Source organism: Lissotriton helveticus, chromosome 7 (assembly GCF_964261635.1).
Source record: "Lissotriton helveticus chromosome 7, aLisHel1.1, whole genome shotgun sequence".
Lineage (NCBI taxonomy): Eukaryota > Metazoa > Chordata > Amphibia > Caudata > Salamandridae > Lissotriton > Lissotriton helveticus.
The window spans coordinates 539,339,550-539,356,110 of record NC_136068.1 but is presented as its reverse complement, the minus strand read 5'-3'; the positions used below and the strand labels follow the sequence as shown (position 1 = coordinate 539,356,110).

Below are 16,561 nucleotides of genomic sequence, written 5' to 3'. Positions count from 1 at the left end.
TTTTGTTCACTCAAGCTTTCTCATGTTAGTTGGCCGTCTTTTCGCTCCCTCCTGGTTTTATGTCCTAGCGCCAAGAAACCGCATGGTGTATGTGCGCTTTATAAATATTTTAATTTCAATTTAATTTCAATTTCTCTGTTGGAAACGAGTTTTTGTGTCCTCAAATTTTTATTCCATTTCACTCGCTTCAGAACAATTTCTCTTCATCCGAAGTAGTTCTCCGTAGGGTATGCTTTTTTTAAGGGTCTTAGGATGGAAACTTTGTCCGTGAAGTAGACTGTTCGTGGCTGTTTTTTTACGATGTACAGTTGTTTCTAGTCTGTTATTCTTCACGTAGACTTTCGTATCTAAGAATTCAATTTCTTTGGAGCTTAAACTGTAAGTAAATTTTAGTCCTACAGTGTTGTTGTTTAGGACTTCAAAGAAAGTGCAGAATTCTTGTTCTGTGCCCTTCCAGAGCAGAAACAGATCATCGATGAAGCGCAGCAACAATGCCACGTTGGCCATATGTCGGTCGTTTTCCTCTCCCCAAGCCACGCACCTCTCCCACCACCCCATCATGAGATTAGCGTAGCTTGGGGAGAAGGAAACTCCCATATATCGTCGTCTGGGTGCAAACTCACATGTATGCATGCCATGTTTGGCACACAATATTCTAAGTGTGCACAAGCATGAGACAATAACATGATCAGGGTTGTGATTCACTTCTTAACAAAACTTATTTTGTGTTTTCTATTTCAGAGACCACTCAAAGGAAAAGGTCCTATATGGTCTCTGTGACTAAATGCTTCATATTTAGCGTACTGTGCAAACTAGCATTAGTAGTTGGTATTTTACACATCTGTAGAAAATCTACAGATTTAGTTGGTCCTGAAAAAAACCTGTTGACCCTGAATAGCACTTGTAACAGGCTGAAACATGCTGACCTTACTGAGCTATAGATGTTAAGGGTCATGGCACTTATAGAATACCACACAGTTTTTATTCCAGCTAAGGGACCTTATTAATAAACAAGAATTAGGATCCTGAAGGCTTTTTTAACTTGCGCTTAGGTTTTAGTAAGAGCTCAGGTTACAAACCTGTGTTGAGCCCACCCACTCACACTCGGTGCAGTGGGTGAGGATCCGATGATGAAGCATGCCACGGGTGGTACTAGTGGGTGAGGATCCTAATAATATATCCATCTGATGCAAGGGTCGCATTGATTCACCTGGGTGCAGATCCCTTTCCACTTTGATATATATTGAGACCAGTTATTTCGACCTCTTAAAACATTATGAGGTAATCAGTTGTGAGGCTTTCCCTCTTCTGTGTACTGATTACAATGTTTAAGGGAGACTGATGTTGCCCCAATTTTGCTTCTCACTCCTCCTTGTTTTTCTACAGCCTTAGAAGGAATCCAGTAATAACAGAGTGAATAGCGCAGGAATCACACCAATTGCATGAAAGCTGAATACTACCTGTGGACTGAAGCACACATTTTGCCAGCCATTACCAAAACTGACAAGTGCAACATGGCCTCAGCCCTATATGTGCAGACTGACTGCTGCAGCTTTTAAACCTGTTGCCAAACCAGTCAAATTAACCATTCCATACGAAGACCGTGTCACTAATGCCTAGCCTTGTTTAGAATGTTTTGACATTTAGGAGGTAAACTTAAATTACAATGGGTTTTCCAGAGCAGCTGATCATGGTAAGTGATGATGCGCTATGATGGAGAAGCCTGCAGCCTTCTCTCTCTAAAGTAGACGTACTCTAATCTTACAAGGCTTGAGCTCTTGACATAATTGTCACAACAACAGTAAAGCAAAGGCAATTGACCAATTTCTCATTTGTCTCACTAGAGATATTATCTTCCTGAGTGGACGGGGAGGCAGCAGTGGCACTGCCTGCACTTTTTCTGCTGTAGGTCAATCTCCATGGAGTAATAATGTATCACAGTGTATATGGTAGTATACAGCATACAATATCCAGATTTGGTGCCAGAAATCACTGGGAAGCCAAACTTCCAAGTGTTGACCTGTCCTTTCCCAGACCATGAAACCTTTGGTATGGTTGGCTTTCAAATTACTGTGTACTGTTTGGGATGTTTGCTGTCCTGGTCTGACAGGCTGGTGACGCATAACTGCTGCACTACTAAAGATGCACACAGACTCGCAGAGACAATGAAGCACATGCCATGTGGATGCCTGACTACAAACTACTTTACAAAATACACCACACCACACTGCTTAGTGTAGCATAGATTCATATTTACGATGTGATTATTGCACCCAATAGAATTATAATTGGGTATTTTATCTATTAATTGGGCATCATGGATTGTACCTTGGTGTTCATTTGCCACTTAGGTGACAGATATTATTGCTATCATCAGATATGATTCATTGCTTCGGCATAGAAAGTTTAGTGAGAACACTTTTTATAATTTGAGTAAGTATACAGTGGAGTGGTGTGGCTCACTGGTTAGAGGCGGCAGACCCGGAAGCAGAGGACGGCCCAGGACCAGGGTTCAATTCCCGACGCGGCAGGGTCTCGGACCAGGGTCAGCGGACTCAATAATTCTCGCTTCGGTGCCTACTCTAACCAGGGATCACACTCGGCAACTCTGGGCATTAGCTTGCCTCATCTCCACAATGGCCCCCCACATACACCGGGGATGCCTGGTTTCACCTTGGAGATACCCAGCAGGGATCATCTCACAGGGAAAGCCAGGACGGGTTCCCCAGTGGTCTACAGCGCTGGGACGCCCCATTGCTGGGGTAGCCATGCGCTTTACAAGACAACATAACATAACATACAACTTGATGAATTGACATGTACATAAACATAGCATAGCATCATAACTAGATATGTGATTAGCATAACTTTACACCATTTAACTATCTTTGGTAATTCAAGAAAACATCCAGTGGCCACACAGAAGTGTCAAAGTAAGTTTAATGCAGTTTTTTTTTTTTGCTTCTCACAGTGGCTTAAGGTAAAACATCATGATCGTGCTTGTAGTGTTGTAAGTAGCTGTCATTGTTCTAATGTAAACCATTCACTTGGCTTGTAAAATCTGAGATTCCAACTAGGGTTGGTTTCTCATAATCTGTTGTTCTTCTGAATACTTCAGAAGTGATTTTTGTTCCTTCAATGAGGATGCTTAATCAAACCTCTGGTGGTGACAACTGACCCACGGTTTCACAGGAAGTAAGAAGAATTTGTTTTTGCCCTGAAGAAGGAGCAGGACCGTGTCACCCTCTTTCGTGCGGCTAGATATCAACAACTAGTTAGTAGGTGAGTGCATAGATGGGCACATTTTAATCTTATGGATATCACCCCTGCACTATTAAAGTGAACATGGAGAATCTCATCTAATTTGAGCTGCATGTTTGCTTGCATTTCTCTTTCTGCACTCAATAATATCAGATGGCTCTACATTGAATCAGAAAGATATTATTTCCCTGTTACATATGGTGAGGCAGTAGTCTGGGCTACGACTGGACAAGAGGCCATCTTGTTTTACCTTTTTAATATGTTCATTAGGAGTGGGGATTCAAAGTAACTCACTGTATGATCCACGCAATCTATTGATGTATCAGATCCATACAAGGATCTAGGGCAGGCATCTCCAACGAGTTGCTCATGAGCTACCAGTAGCTCTCCAGCTACTTGCGAGTAGCTCTTCTGTGTGCAGCCCAGCCTACTAATATAGAAGCTTTTTCTTGGTTGAATTAATTGTATACCAAAATTAAAAAGCAAGTGTTCAAGATCAAAATGTGTATTTTTTCAGAATTCATAAGCAGATGTTTAGAGAAAAATTGTTATATTTTCAAAATGAATTTGAAGCAAATATTTGAATTGGAGAGATGTATTGCTTGTATGATTACCTTGGTGCCAAGGGGATTTCAGCTATTCCTGTTATGTATTACCTATGAAGATGCATTACAAATTGATTATGCTTTTTTTACTTTACTGCATGCAACCCTGCCTAATGCGCTGATGTGATTGCTGCTACAATCTTGGATGGGGTGGTAACAATCGCATATCTAACATTAGTAGCTTGGGATGATTTCCATTGAATATAAGTAGCTCCTATTACTGAAAATGTTTCGAAACCCCTGATCTAGGGTGATATCAAGCATATAGGGAGGACATTTCTAATTTCAGAAGCCCCCAAACCTAAGATAAATAGAGGGCCTACGGTAACATGCTATGTTGTATCAGTGCGAATTACCTAGTAATAATTCATCCATATACATTCCACTGTGTTTATATTGGATAACTGATTTGGTGCTATAACTAACTAAAGGTTTTTTGCAGCTAATCAGCAGCTAACTTGATGAAGCCCTATCACTTTTGTACAGAGAGATTTTGTTATTTTTTGCTCAGTTTCTTTTTTATGCATCAGGAAAAAAAACATAAGCAGCAGAGTGGCATTAACTGGCTAACGTGACATGCCAATGTTTTCCAGAGTTATAATGTTAACACACCTCTAACTTTGTACACTGCATCAGATGTAACAAACAAAATGATTACTTACCAGTAGGCCAGACCAGTAGGGTACTCCAGTGACAAAGAGTGGGAAGTATGAGTAGCGATATCCACCAGTGCCAAAGTCACAGACAATCCCAAAAACAATTTGAATGATGCCATTTAATATCTGTGAGACCTCCAAAAATAAGAGAAACTAGATAAGTATTCTCACTCTTAAAATCAGAAGGTATATCAGAATAGAGAGTTCATCACTAGACTTATACATACACAGAGATGCCTCTCAATACTAGTGGGTGATAACAGTCGGTAGTGAGAAAGTAGGTATTCACTTGTAATTACAATTAGTGCTTTCTTTGAATATTTGTCAATTCAGGGAAATACATTTTAAGGGAGATATTATTACTGGATGCATCTTGGGTTTACATTTTTAAATTACTGTTTTGGATCGGATCAATAGGGAGAACAAGAAAACAAACATGTAATGATTCAATTTTAAAGTAACAATCAAGGCTGTTGGGTGATCAATCTCTACACACAATGTATATTGTTTACAAAATTTCAGTAGGTACGAAAGTTTGAATGCCCTTCTTCGGGACAAGGTTAATTCTCACTTTGAGCCTTTCAGAGCATTATAGCTGATGCAGGTGATGCTTTTGCATACTGCAGAAGCCACAATACTAGACTAGAGCTTTCTTTCCCCTGAGGCGGAAGCCGGGGGCGTTCTTTCTATCCCTTACTTGCTAAAATTGAATATTGTGTGAATTTGGCAAAATTGAAAACTCTGTGCGCAATTGCATTTAATCAGGGCATTACTTTTAAAAACTGTAAATATCTTACTTGGCGCTATTTTATTGTTCCTGAAAACGCGACCCAGAAGGTGAGAATTACATCGCCTCCAGGGTCTTACTCTTCATATTAGCTTACCGGCGCAGCCGAATTGAGGTGCTGACGCCGGTAGTCACGGAATTGCCGCCGCCATATTGGGGAAGGCAGGATAGCGGTCCAGCTCTTGGACGATTCCCGCCCTCCCGCTTTACTTAAGGGCTGATTATCGCCCTGCCTGCAGACTAGAGCTTTCTTTCCCCTGAGGCGGAAGCCGGGGGCGTTCTTTCTATCCCTCACTTGCTAAAATTGAATATTGTGTGAATTTGGCAAAATTGAAAACTCTGTGCGCAATTGCATTTAATCAGGGCATTACTTTTAAAAACTGTAAATATCTTACTTGGCGCTATTTTATTGTTCCTGAAAACGCGACCCAGAAGGTGAGAATTACATCGCCTCCAGGGTCTTACTCTTCACATTAGCTTACCGGCGCAGCCGAATTGAGGTGCTGACGCCGGTAGTCACGGAATTGCCGCCGCCATATTGGGGAAGGCAGGATAGCGGTCCAGCTCTTGGACGATTCCCACCCTCCTCGTTATGTATAAAGACAGACGGATTCCCCGTCCGCGCAGCGGGCGGGCGCAGCGGGCACGCCGATGGCGCACCTAAGGCAAGCCCGTCTGCGCCCGTCCGCGCCTGGCCCGGGCCTAGGGCCAGTCCCCCTGCCCATTTGATCAATACTGGCCGAATAAGTTGGTCCAGAGAACAACTCCTACAATTGAGGTCTGGTTCCTGTGTTCTATCTGCCCGCTGTCCTCCAAGCAACTTAGACGGCTGTTCCTTCCATTGCACGTACTGCAACATGACTATCCCTCCCTGGAGCGAATGTACCTCTCCTCCTACTAGTACCTTACGGACCCCATTAAAAATAAAGGCCGGACTGGTCAACTGCCGATCACTTCCCCGTCATGCGAGCGAAATCTGGTCCACACTCGTCTCACATGACTGGGATATACTGTTCCTCACCGAATCTTGGGTAAAAGATACCTCAAACCCGGACATCTATTTAGCCACCCCTCCTGATTATCGCTTCATGGGTATCAACCGAGAAGGTAAAACAGGGGCGGCCTTGCCATTATTTTTAAAACTCACCTCCGACTGACTATTAAAAAACTTACAAATATTGGGCTGATTGAAGCCATGTATTTCTCTATCTCAGACTCAGCAGCGGTCTTCCTGACTGGCATTTTAGTTTATAACCCGCCTAGGGTATCAGCCGCCTCATTAACGCAGCTGATCCATCTTATTGCGGACTTATCTCTTAAGCACCCGCTCTTCATTGTATTAGGTGATTTCAACCTACATGTTGAAGATCCTTCATGCTCCCAGGCTAAGCGTTTTTTGGAGACCCTACAGAGCCTAAGTTTGACGCAATTGATCCAGGGCCCGACGCATTCTGCTGGCCATACCTTAGATCTAATTTTTTCTAATCTCCCAGACATCACTACTTACCCTCCTCTTCCCCTTACCTGGACCGATCACTATCTTCTCATGTTCGATATTCTATTGCTACCCGCACCAAACCCGGTGGAACTGGGAAAGGACCATAGGAGAAAATGGCATAAAGTCACTTGTTCTGCCATTGAGCCTGTTTTTCAATGCCCCTTAGAACCCCATATGGGAGACATTGATACTTGTGTTAAAACGTTTAATACTGCCTTACTATCTGCTATCGATGTCACTGCCCCGTCATTACTAGTCTCGTCCGCAAGATCCCGTCCCTCAGCCCCGTGGTTCTCTGCAGCCCTGCGTGAGGAGAAAAGCCGCTGCAAAAAACTAGAGCGCAGCTGGCGACTATCTTATGATCTAGAAGCTAAAAGCATCTACAGAATGGCTTTAAAGAAATTTATTAAACTAAAAAAGTCGGCAATGAGAGAATTTTTTGCCTTACAAATCAAAAATTCAGACAACTCGGCAAAAATTCTGTTTAACATTGTCAAAGACTTTGTCAAGCCTCCCGCTATGACACCCAACAATCTCTCCAGTCAGACGCTATGTAATGGCTTATCAGATTATTTTCAAGATAAAATTGAGAATATCTCCTCCTCCTTTCCATCGGTCTTTATATCTGCACAATCCCCTTCCCTTGTCAAAAATAGGAATGATAATGGACCAGCCCTGAAAGCTTTTAAGGATCTTACTACGGACTCTGCACTTAAACTGCTTACTCAGTGTAAATCGGGTTCTCCTTTAGACCCAGCTCCCCCTAAAGTTATGAGTGACCTAGCTCCCCTCCTGATAGAGCCACTCATCTCTATCTGGAACGCCTCACTACAGTTGGGCCAATTTCCTTCTGCCTGGAAAGAAGCCATGCTAGTTCCTATCTTGAAAAAGACAAATGCAGACCCTACGCAATTTTGTAATTACCGCCCCATCTCCCTCCTTCCCAAACCAGCTAAGGTTTTAGAAAAGGCCGTTCAACTTCAGCTTGCGGAATATCTGGAGACTAATGTTATACTTCATGATTCCCAATCAGGTTTCCGCACTGGCTTTAGTACAGAAACGGCACTTCTGGAAGTATCGGAGACCATTCGAGAGTGTGTGGATAGGGGAGAGGAGGCCATGTTGGTCCTCCTCGACCTATCCGCCGCTTTCGATACGGTATCCCACAAGATACTTTTAGATCGATTGGAGCAGACTGGACTGGGCGGCTCTGCTCTGTCGTGGATTAGCTCCTTTCTTCAAGGTCGAACGCAGAGGGTTCTTCTTAGACCTTTCCAATCGGAATGTAAGCCCCTTGTCTGTGGAGTCCCGCAGGGCTCCGCTTTGAGCCCATTGTTTTTTAATGTTTATTTGGCCCCTCTGGCTAAGGTGGTCGAGTCATTTGGGGTCAGAGTGATCTCTTATGCTGATGACACACAGCTTATGTTTTCTTTTAGAGATCACTCTGACTCCAGCCTCGCCAATTTTCGCCACTGCCTGGGCGAAGTATGTTCCTGGATGGCGGCCAACCATCTCCGACTCAATACTGACAAGACGGAGGTTCTGTTTTTTAATCAAAAAATTACAATTCCTTCTTCCTTGTGGTGGCCGACTGTACTGAATCCTCCCCCCATTCCTGTTCACACTGCTCGCAATCTGGGTTTTCAGTTTGACGATGCTCTGTCGTGTAGTCCCCAAATTAACAAGGTCACTGCTGCCTGTTTTGGGAAACTGCGGATGATGCGAAAGATCTTTCCTTTTTTGCCATTAGATGCTCGCAGAACGGTCACGCAGGCCTTAATCACATCACATCTGGACTATGCCAACAGCCTCTATGCCGGGGCCCCCCAATATCAAATTGAACGCCTACAGATCGTTCAGAACGCGGCAGCGAGGCTGATTGGCAATATCCCTTTTCGACATTCAGTTGCAGCCTACCGCAAAGAACTTCACTGGCTTCCAATCGCCAGTCGCATCAAGTTCAAAATGCTAACTCTTGCTTTTCGGGCCCTCAATGGGATAGGTCCGGACTACTTACGTAAGAGATTAGTATTATCCCAATCAGTCCGATCTTTGCGGTCCAACAATTTGCGCCTCATTGTTGTCCCGCGGTTCCGTCGCTCCAGAATGGGCGGCAGAGCCTTTGCAGTTATGACGGCTAAATTATGGAATAGCCTCCCCTTAGATCTCAGATTTGTTTCCTCTGAAACACTCTTTCGTAGCCGCCTCAAAACTTGGCTATTTTCATTGTCATAGGCTCAACTCCCTTTCTAGCTCACAGTCTTAGCGCCGGGACACCCCCTTTGGGGGTAGCCGTGCGCTCTACAAGTTCCAAAAAAATAAAATACTCTTGGCTACTCATATATTTTATTGAACTCTTATAAAATAAAACAATAACTATGTAAAATATGCTGTTTTATTACATGGAGTTTTGAAGACTGTATCCTGTAAGTCTTTAAACAACGGAGAAAGACTGTAAAAACAATTGACCTTAAAATGTGTTTAAATTATTATTTTTTCTACCACAAAGCATAAAAAATCTAACCAATATTTTTCTGGGGTTTTCAATTATTTTATTGTGAATACCTTAAACTAACTTTTCTAACAATTACACAAAAAGGGTTATTGCTTTTTAGCATTCAGGTAAAAACCTAGCAGGGGAAAACAACAAAAAAAACGAAAATATAACCAGCTCAAGCAATGTTTGGAACAACAATTAGGTTCACATTCTCCGGTGCTGTCAAATTCACAGATAGTATCATACCTAAATACCTGGGGAAAACATAAAGGAGTGATATTTGGTTTATACAGAGTTTTTACAACACATCTTTTTTCTCAACCTCTAACAAAGACACTACAATTTAAATGGCAGTCACAACTTTAAATTTCTTACACTACTGATGCGTGGGAGACAATGATAGAGAATCTAGATAAAGGAACCGGTGAGCTCAACTTAAATTATGTCTATTTAAGATTCTTCATGATTGGCATTGGTCTCCTGGAAAATTAAAGAAAGCTGGTTTAATTTCCCATGGCAATTGCTGGAGAGGTGATAACACCAACTGTGACTCAACACACATTATATGTGACTGTCCATTGATTCAACCGTTCTGGGCATATGTGGGAAAAATCTTATCTTCTACTCTGCCTTTACATCTTACGTTCACTCCTGCTGTTATTATCCTTCATGACCTTCAGTTATCTCTAAAACTCACCAAACCCCAATGTCGTCTTTTCCACACAGCAATGGCCACAGCAAAAATATGTATTCTACGCCATTGGAAATCTCCATCTCCTCCTTCGCAAGAAGAATGGTTGACAAGTATGTTCCAAACAGCATCACATGAGAGAATAATTGATAATCTTCAAAATCAAACTGACATATTTCTACGTGTTTGGTCACCTTTCCTGAATCTGAATAGTGGCATGGATATTGATGACAACACTCCAGGAGTGTATACTAATACCCCGTAATGAAGCCTTGATCCTGCCGTGAAGGGAATGGCCAACACCACCTCACCTGGAAAGAAGCTCGGGGGGAACAGCGAGAGCCTCCCGTCCTTGGGCCAAACGCCATCGCTGCAGAGCCGCAGAGGCTGCATTGCTGACCCTATCAGCGCGACCGCAAGGAGAACAGCGGACCCGGGACTACAATTCCCAGAAAGCTTTGCGGGAGTGCAGAGTCAGTGACACTGCAGGAGGGCGCCGGAGGCCCTCAAAATAGGCCCAGCCCTCCCGCTGCGCGGGACGCATGCGGGCCTGGAAGAGCGCTGCCCGGGCAAAGCCCGGGCCAAGGGCGGGCCCGTCCCGTGCCCGTTAGAGACCGGAAGAGGCAGGGCAGGGCTACCCCCTTAACATCTGGACTGTGAGGATTCCACACTAAGGACTAAAAGGTACTGTGGGGGAAAAGGGGGCTACATAAGGTAAAAGTAAATCAAAAGACGCGTCCCTGTGTTGACTTGTTCTGCAGAGACTAATTATCTGTAAATAACAGACTGAGGCTGTGTGTAGTAACCTATCTGATTAAGCAATGGGCAAGAGAAAAACCATGGAAGGTGGAGTACAGTCGTCCCATCCCAAGAAGGGGAAAAAAGCAAAAAAGGTTATACATCCTGGATCTAACTGTACTCTAACAAGAATCGAAACTATCGTTAGCGAATTTGAGGAGATTCTGACAGGAAACTCTAGTACCCATCAGGAGCAAAACCCTGACCCACTTTCAGAAGTGTTAAAACAGCAGCGAGGGAAAGTGATCCCAGCTATTTTTAACAAAATAAAATCACGTATCCCCCCAATCTGTGAAGTACACAATCCACTAGAAGGTCCTGCCAGGTTGATCCCGTTAGAGGCATCTAAGGAGATTAATCTACCTAGTGCTACTCCATGGGACACAAGAGAATAAAGGGGTAGATAGTTATCAACTGTGTTAACAGATTTGCTGTACTAGATGGGGAATCAGGAGACGCCCTGGATGTGATTGCTCAAACTATCGAGAAGGGTGCTTAGGCTAAGGGGACAAGTGTTGATGCTTATGGGGGTTGGCCAAAATGTTCATCCTCTAATAGACTTCTTTTGAAGAAATTAGAGAATTTAGAGAGGAACATGCTTTCCATAAAAAAATGTTGGAAGTACTATCCCAGAAGGATAACATCGATAGGGCAAAAACCCCGCAAATTGTTACATCTGCAACAGTATTGACACCATGTATCCCAATAGAACCTCTAATTCCTTGTACACAGCCAGAAGGTGGGCTCCTAAAGAAAGGGTTCCTGCACCAAAGGCCTCATGATAGGGACTCTCCAGCTGGACAGCATAGTCTTACCTCCAGGTCATATGCTGAAATTACGAGAACACGGGGCACAGCATCTGGAAATAGGCTTGCCCATTTGAGAACATCATCTTGTAATGACACTAGGCCGGTTGGTAACGGAAAGCCTAGGGCTGATCTAAACATTTCTCTGTTAGATAATGCTAAAAGAAACTCTAATGCTATAGTCTATATGACTGGGGTCCCAAAACCAAACACGAAATCTGGGTATGAAACCAGAGAATCTATCCAAAATAAAGCAATCCATTGGCTCCGACATGTGAGGGGATGCAGATCTATCATCAGGGAGGATTTGACTAGTGTCAAAAGATTGTCCCTGCATAGTTCGCACACAGACTGCATCGAAATCCAACGGTGCAACGAAGCATTGGCAGAGAACTTAGTGGCTCTTGAGTTTCGAACTTGTCCTCCTAAACAATCTAATATCCAGATCAGACGCCTGCCTTCTTGGTCCGCAGTGGGGGCTAATGACTACTCAGATTTAAATAGAGTAGATTGACTATCTAAATACAATTGCAGTATCTCTCCAGAATCCAGCCCCAATATAGGTGTTATGGAAAATACTTGTGGCGCAATTAATGCGGTTTTTTATTCGCCTCAAAGGGAATTATTGAATCAGGAGAGAAGGGAGCTATATATGGGAGGGGAAGGTAATTCAGAGGTGATCCGGATCCTCTCCTGGAACATTGCAGGCCTCAAAAAGAAACTGGTCATTCCAGAATGGAATAAATTCATTGACAATTACGAGGTGTGCATGTTCCAGGAGACATGGAGCATGACAGCTCTGTACAAAACAGGGTACTCCACCTTTTTTATTCCTGCGGTAAGCCAAGGGAAGGGTTGCCCTTCGGGGGGACTCCATATTTGGGTCATGGTATCATTGAACTGGGATATCACTGTTCATAACACTAACTCTGAAGATATTTTACATCTATCCTTTAAAGGACCCCTGAACAGCAACAGAGTAGAGCTGTTCAATGTATATGTGACGGGGAGGGTATCGTGGGGATGGACATGAACACAGAAGCGGACTGGTGGTCCGCCACCCCTCTTTTACCTTCCTCCCTTACCTCTCAACAGCCACCTGATTCCCCCTGGGACGTCATGGAACAGGAATCATGCTGGCCGACCGAGACAAGGACACATGGCCCCTTTAACTCGGAATGCGAAGAGCAGACTCCTCCCCCATTCAGCGTGAACAGCACGTCAAAAGTGAGACGGAACCCGGAAGCGACGGACAGCGTTTCCCTGGAGGCGAACGGAGATGACTGGAGTAGCGAGAGCGGAGTGAAGACGGGAGGAGACCTTGAGGCAAGAGGAGAGACCGGGATCGGAAAGTCCGGAGCAGCTGTGCAGAAGCCAGGAGGCCAACGTTTCCTCCCACGGGAGGAGCGTGGCTCCAAGAGGTACGGGGCTGAGTGGCGGGCTGGGTGGGACGTCGGGTCCAACCTCCCGACTAGTTGTATAGCCCCTTGTACAGTCCTGATACCTCCTTCCCCTTCTCACGAGCACCTGCCTCACGAATTGTAGATACTGCACCCGAGCACCGGTTTCCCTCACCCCCAGCCCTGATCACATAGCTTGGTCCCTGACTGTGACCTGACCTACCCTTTCTTCTTCTTTCCCTAACGCACCGGAACCGGATGGAAGCCCAGACCCAACCCTGTAGCAAGCTGGAGCCACCCAAGAAGTCGACCTTTGACCCGGCTGCATTTGCCCGAGAACGGATCACAAGTCGGAAGAAGCGATCCTACATAAAAATAAAACCATCGCTTAAATCACTAATTAAGGAGTCTGCCTCTCTCTTGACTGTTACCCCCTCAGTTGTACCTGTTGTGTCAGCCTCCTATCCTACGTCCCTACCCCCACCGGGACAATATGATAGAGGATCCCCGGGGGCTAAAAATTCGGTCACAATTTCATTACTAGAATTGGCCTTATCAGGTATCCCCCCACTATCTAACATAATTGTGGGAGGTGACCTGAACTGCACGTACGAACCCTTAAGTGAGGAAGACCTATTGGGGTCTAATGAACAAGATCTGAAACATTCTATTCCTGTACTGAGTCTAAGACCAATTAAGAGATGGTCAGCTAGGGCACTACACATTAATGCTCCAACATTGGAATATAACCTACGTGCACTAAATGGTAGAACACCCTTGGACCCAGATGGGGCCATGACTTTTAACAGACTTAACAGCCCCTCGCGTACTGATTACATTCCCCTGGACACAAGATTACGGGGGAATGTGGTCGATATGGAGGTCAAGCAGATGCCGGATAGTGACCATAACCCCCTCTGTATGGAAATCAGATGGGACTGCAAGAGGAAGATAAGTGGTCCATTATTTACCAAAGAAGTAGTTCCATCAAACTCCAACCGCAGGTTAAAATGGGATAAGGTGGCTTGCCAAGAGAATATCCTGATTAGTATATATCCAACTTGGTTGCTTCAAAGAGTGCGGAACTTTCCACGCTCAATATTGTGCAGGACGAAGGAAACAAACTAGATCTCAGTGAAATTTATGGGGATTTTATAGTAAATTTAGGTTCATATTTTAAGGTTAAAGTTGCTAGAGGACATAAAAACAAATTAGTTAAAAGTGGTAATTCATGGTTTACAGCTGATTGCAGGAAAAAGAGAAAGGCCATTTCATTAGCTCTCCGCAAAAAAGATCCTATAGCCGTAAGGCTGGCCAGAAAAGATTATAATAGAACTACAGAACTAGCAAAACGTGCATGGGAGGAGGACCACTGGCAGGAACTCAAAAGGGCGGCCTCTGAAAAGGATTCTACTCTATTTTGGGACTTAATAAATAAACTCACTAGAAGGGGAACAGAGTCTGTCCCAAACCATATAACTGAACAGCAAAGGTACTCCCATTTTTTACACCTCTATTGCTGCGAGGCTGATTCAGAGCAACTATTAGATGCCGAATCAGAATCAGAATTAGATGGAGAAGTGTGGCTCAATGATTAGAGCGGCAGACCCTGATGCAGAGTTCTAGCCCGGGACCAGGGTTCAATTCCCCGCCTCGGCGGGTCTTGGGCTCAAAATTCCACGGACCTGATAATTCTCGCCTCAGTGCCTTTTCCAATCATGGAGTCCCACTCTGCAACTCTGGGCAATAGCTTGCTTAATCTCCACAACAGCCCCCACAACGCTAAGGATGCCTGGCCTCCACCTTGGGGGTGCCCAGGAGTGGACACCACACAGGGAAAGCCAGGATGGGTTCCACAGCGGTATTCATACAAGCGCCTTGAGACCCTTGCGGGTGAGTAGTGCGCTACACAAGTATCAATTTACATTTACATCATATAAGTTTTAAACCAGCAGATCCTTTTACACTTTCAGAGGTCCAATCGGCCATTAAAAATGTAGCGCCCGGGAAGGCCGCTGGCCCGGATGGCCTGCCAGGCGATTTACTCCTACATGATCCCACCCTATGGGCTAATATTATCCTTCTTTTGATGAACCTTCTCATCCAGGGCCACCCAGTTCCCGAGTCATGGAAAGGGGCAGAAGTGGTCACAATATATAAGAAGGGGGCCAAAGAGGACCCGGCCAACTACAGACCTATAAGTCTGATCGATGTAATTTAGAAGGTGGTTGGCCGGGTCCTCAAATCTAGAATGGTGACCTGGCTAGAGGAGGAAAACATCCTGACGCACTTACAAGCTGGGTTCAGGCGGAAGGTGGGTACGATGTACCAGGTTTTCAGATGTGCTGCGACATACTGGAAGACCGTGTCTATCGGGAAAGGCTCATTATATCTGGCCTTTATAGATCTGAAAATCGCCTTCGACCTTGTGCCCCGTGCCAAACTTTGGGAAGTGCTTCAGGATATGGGTCTCCCACGATACCTCCTAGAGTTGATAAAAAGATTACATGAGGGCACCTATGCAAGAATTAGATGGGGGGGCCAAGGTGAACTGACTAAGAGGATACCAGTGAACAGGGGGGTCCGTCAAGGTTGTGCGATGGCCCCGACTTTGGTGAAAAGATACCGACCCTCCTCTTCGCGGACGATACCCTCCTGATGTCTAAAACCCCCTCTGGTCTTCAGAAACTTCTAGACAGGTTTAATCTGTTCTGTGAAGAACGTGGACTAATCATCAACACTTCTAAAACAAAATTCATGGTATTGTCCCAGACCAAAAAATCTAGGAAGATCAATGTTGCCCTCAATGGATCTAGGCTAGAGGAGGTGGATGCTTTTGACTACTTGGGAGTAAGGGTCAATTATATAATGAAATGGAACACCCATGTGGCTAAAATGCTTTTAAATCTTAAAAGAGTGTCAGGGGCCATTTCAAGAGACCATCGAGCCTCTTACAGTAGACCCATTGCCCCTGCTTTAGCCGTCTATGATGGGAAGGCATTGGCAGCTGCAGTCTACAGGTCAGAATTATGGGGTTTCGACAAGACTGCAGAGCTAGTTAAAGCTGAGAATACGTTTTTAAGAGACCTAGTTGGTCTCCCACTCTCTACCCCCTTAAAACCACTTCTTCATGACATGGGTCGACGATCAATCAAAGACATAGTTTACCTCCGTCCATTATTATATTGGGTGCGCCTAAGAAGGACTCCGGAGTTGGCAAGCTATGCAGCAGTCCTTGACGAGTTAATTAATTTGAATAGTTCAAAGAAGATCGTATGGCTGAATAAATTGAGGGAGTTGGTCAACAAACTGGGGTTGAGTGAAGCGTGGCTATCCCAGTCCCCCCCCGAAAGAAACGGTTAAGAAAATCTACTGGGAATGGGTGCAGGACAAGGATCTAAAAGACACTAGGTGGGGCACTTTAACTGACCAGTTCTTAGAGCACAAACCGGTGAAGAAGCTGGAACCCTTTCTAGATTTTATTAAAATACCTAGAGATAGAACGCTTTTTCTAAAATTGAGGTACGGGACACTTCCCTTGAATGAATTTACCAAACGTTGG

The 16,561-nt window shown here is 44.5% G+C and overlaps 1 protein-coding gene across 2 annotated transcripts in view; it reads right to left on the bottom strand.

The window, feature by feature from the left end:
- LOC144768728 (membrane-spanning 4-domains subfamily A member 4D-like) overlaps positions 1 to 16,561 on the bottom strand; it is a 501,596-nt gene that overhangs the window by 298,645 nt on the left and 186,390 nt on the right. For both annotated transcript variants that reach the window (XM_078652605.1, XM_078652606.1), the window contains exon 3: positions 4,529 to 4,657. In XM_078652605.1, coding sequence (XP_078508731.1) covers positions 4,529 to 4,657 — 129 coding nt within the window. The remainder of the gene's footprint in view (positions 1 to 4,528; positions 4,658 to 16,561) is intronic.